This window comes from Pundamilia nyererei, unplaced genomic scaffold (genome assembly GCF_000239375.1).
Source record: "Pundamilia nyererei isolate P.nyererei 1_Seehausen unplaced genomic scaffold, PunNye1.0 scaffold00266, whole genome shotgun sequence".
Lineage (NCBI taxonomy): Eukaryota > Metazoa > Chordata > Actinopteri > Cichliformes > Cichlidae > Pundamilia > Pundamilia nyererei.
Genome location: NW_005187667.1, coordinates 269,194 through 271,907, shown reverse-complemented (window position 1 = coordinate 271,907; position 2,714 = coordinate 269,194). Strand labels below are relative to the sequence as shown.

Here is a 2,714-nt window from a genome sequence, read left to right as displayed (position 1 = left end):
TTTTATTACTTGTATGATTTTTGTGCTTACTTTTAAAATATTTATATTCATTATAAATGGTTTTTACATTTTTATTTAATTTAATGTGTAAAAAATAAATACAATTTTTTTACATATAAATGTTATTTCTTTAAACAGCTGTTGCTCGAGTTTCATACCAGAAAAAAATGTTTTTATCAGTTTATTATTGGTTCATTTATATATGACATCATTGATCACTTTTACTGCGAGGAAACAACGACAGCCTGTCAGATGCTCAGAAACTCAATCTTACCTAATAACAGTAAATACAGCACAGCTTCTATTTAAGGGTACGTCAGCCAATCAGGAAGCAGAAGGAGAGTCAGATGTCACTGTGGGCGTGGCATTTGTTTCAGTTCATGCCTGCATGCAAACTGCTGCTTTCAGCACAGGAAACAGGCCAGTTTATCTTCAGTCTGTTTCTCCAGCGCGTGTTCATCGCCCTCTGGTGGCCGAGTTAGTCAGTGCAGCTTTAAAACACGATAATGAAGCTCAAAGCAGAACAAACAGACGCGTCTCTACAGTTTTTGCTACGTGTCCTCTGTTTACAGGAAGTCTTCCTCCACCTTGGATGTGAAGCGGTCCTTTTTACTAACGTGGGCGGATTTTCACTGTTACCCTTTGAGCCGATCGCCACCTCCTCTGCTCCTCCCTCGTTTGTGCTTGTGGTGGTGACAGACCCTGGAGAGCCGCACAGAGTTCAGGTGAGGCTGTGGCAGTCACACACAGAGACTGATGATGTTACCTCTCAAATCAAACGCCTCACAGTTAGGAGGAGCAGATGTGACTCCGCCCCTCGAGGGGAGGAGCTGTGACGACAGGAAACAAGAAAATGAACTTCAGTTACGACTCATAACCTCGGTTCTATGTGCACAGATGGAGCTGAAGGGGTCAAAGGTCAGGGCTCAGCCTTGTTTATGGTGTGGATGGATGTTTTCAGTGATGAACCTGCTAGCCTTTAAACTTTCGGACGTGTTGGTGGAGGTTTTGATCGACTTCGTCCTTCACTCATCCTGCTGATCAATCACAGCGACTGATTCAGGTGTGTTTGTGGTCCAAGCATCGTGTTCTGGAGTTGCTGGTGATGTCACTCAGCCAGGCGGACCACCAGAGCCCTATGTGCACAGAGTTCAGCCGATCAGAGGCCGGTCTGGAGGCCCAGTGTGGTCAGGGGTAACATATCTGGAGAATCAGCTACCCTAACCCCTGGGGGCTCTGGTGGTCCCGCCTTCATCATTAGGACGTGGCGGCCTGTTTGTTGCGGAAAGTTTCAAAAAACGCCATCATGCCCTTCCTCACACTGCTGCTGCTGCCGCTACCCTTCGCCATCCTCTGCGCCATCATGCTGGAGCTGCTGCCGCCATGGTGACGGGATGTGAGGGGAGGGAAGGCGGCGCCATCCATGGAGTTGGCCCGTTTCACCTTTGACGGGTTTGCACGCCATGATTTGGTCCTTGGGGGAGGAGTCTGAGCCACCAGACACTTCTGATACTGGACCTGAAGGAGCAACAGCAGCCAACAGAGGGCGCCAGAGGAATGATTTATTCTTATGATTAATATTTATGCAATATATCAACAAAAACTCTGAGTGTACGTCAGGTGATCAGTGTGATGTCCGTGACCTGCATCTCTCACCATGCACGCAGCCTGGACGGCCTCGGAGATGATCCCAGCGTCCGGTTCACACCAGAACACGTGACATTCAAACTGCTGCGTGCCGCCGTCCACGATCACTGCGAAGGTGTGGCTGTCGTGACCGACGCCCAGGAAGGTGAGGAAGCGTACCTGACACTCCCAGAATGGCTCGTCGCCGTCCTGTCAGCACGACAGGAGGAGGGTTAAACACAGCCATGATGACCTTTGACCTGAAGTCTATGTGCATCGAGGACTGTACCTCTCCTTTCCACAGAGACAGGACGTTATCGGTGACGTGGATCACGGTCGGCTCCCAGTCGTCTCGGTCTGTGGAGTTCATGATGCTTTCTATCGCTCGGTTCAACACCTCCATACCTGCGACACACATCAGCGACCTTTAACCTTTTAATCACACAATATTAAAACACTCCTACTGGTTACACTAAACATTCACAGAGGGTTTTATTTCCACCGAGGCCCTCCTGATCGGAGACCTCAACATCTGCGATCATCCACGTCAGATGTTCCCTGTGGCGCTTCAGGCCAGTTTCAGGTCGCTCAGCTGAGCCGTGCATCTCCAGGTTTCATGACCAGGACTCACCTGGTCTCATGTTTGGGAGCCGTGTATAAAAAAGATCCTAAATAATTAGAGCAGTATTTTGTTAAGTCGCTTGAATTAAAGCTGAAAGTCTGCATCATGGTTGTCTGCATGATCACCTGTTTGTGCGTGCTGTACATGAGTGTATATCATGGTCCAAAGCACCAGTGTTTCCAGTGAATGCATATTAATGGTTGAGCTCAGCCCAGGTGTGACAGGTGTGTTTATGTCCTACCCATGGCTCGCGACACCGGCAGGTTGCCGATGTACTGGACCTCAAACTTCTGCACCTGCTGCCGCACTGCCTCCAGAAACTCCACTGAAACGACAGCAAGATCAGTAATCAGCCAAAATTAGTGCAGGACCAATCAGAGCGCAGCGTCTACACTAAGGACGCACGGCAGGTGACTCACCTTGTCTCGGCAGGTCCTCAGGTGAGATGCTCTCCATGGTCAGGGAG

The 2,714-nt window shown here is 49.1% G+C and overlaps 1 protein-coding gene across 1 annotated transcript in view; it reads right to left on the bottom strand.

Annotated features, from left to right (window-relative positions):
* Positions 1-167: 167 nt before the first annotated feature.
* Positions 168-2,714, bottom strand: part of apbb3 (amyloid beta (A4) precursor protein-binding, family B, member 3) — a 10,251-nt gene continuing 7,704 nt past the window's right edge. The window contains exons 7-11 of the mRNA XM_005750261.2: positions 2,668-2,714; positions 2,490-2,573; positions 1,916-2,031; positions 1,657-1,836; positions 168-1,518 (exon numbers count right to left, since the gene is read on the bottom strand). Of these exons, the coding sequence (XP_005750318.1) occupies positions 1,258-1,518; positions 1,657-1,836; positions 1,916-2,031; positions 2,490-2,573; positions 2,668-2,714 (688 nt within the window). The 3' untranslated portion in view covers positions 168-1,257. The remainder of the gene's footprint in view (positions 1,519-1,656; positions 1,837-1,915; positions 2,032-2,489; positions 2,574-2,667) is intronic.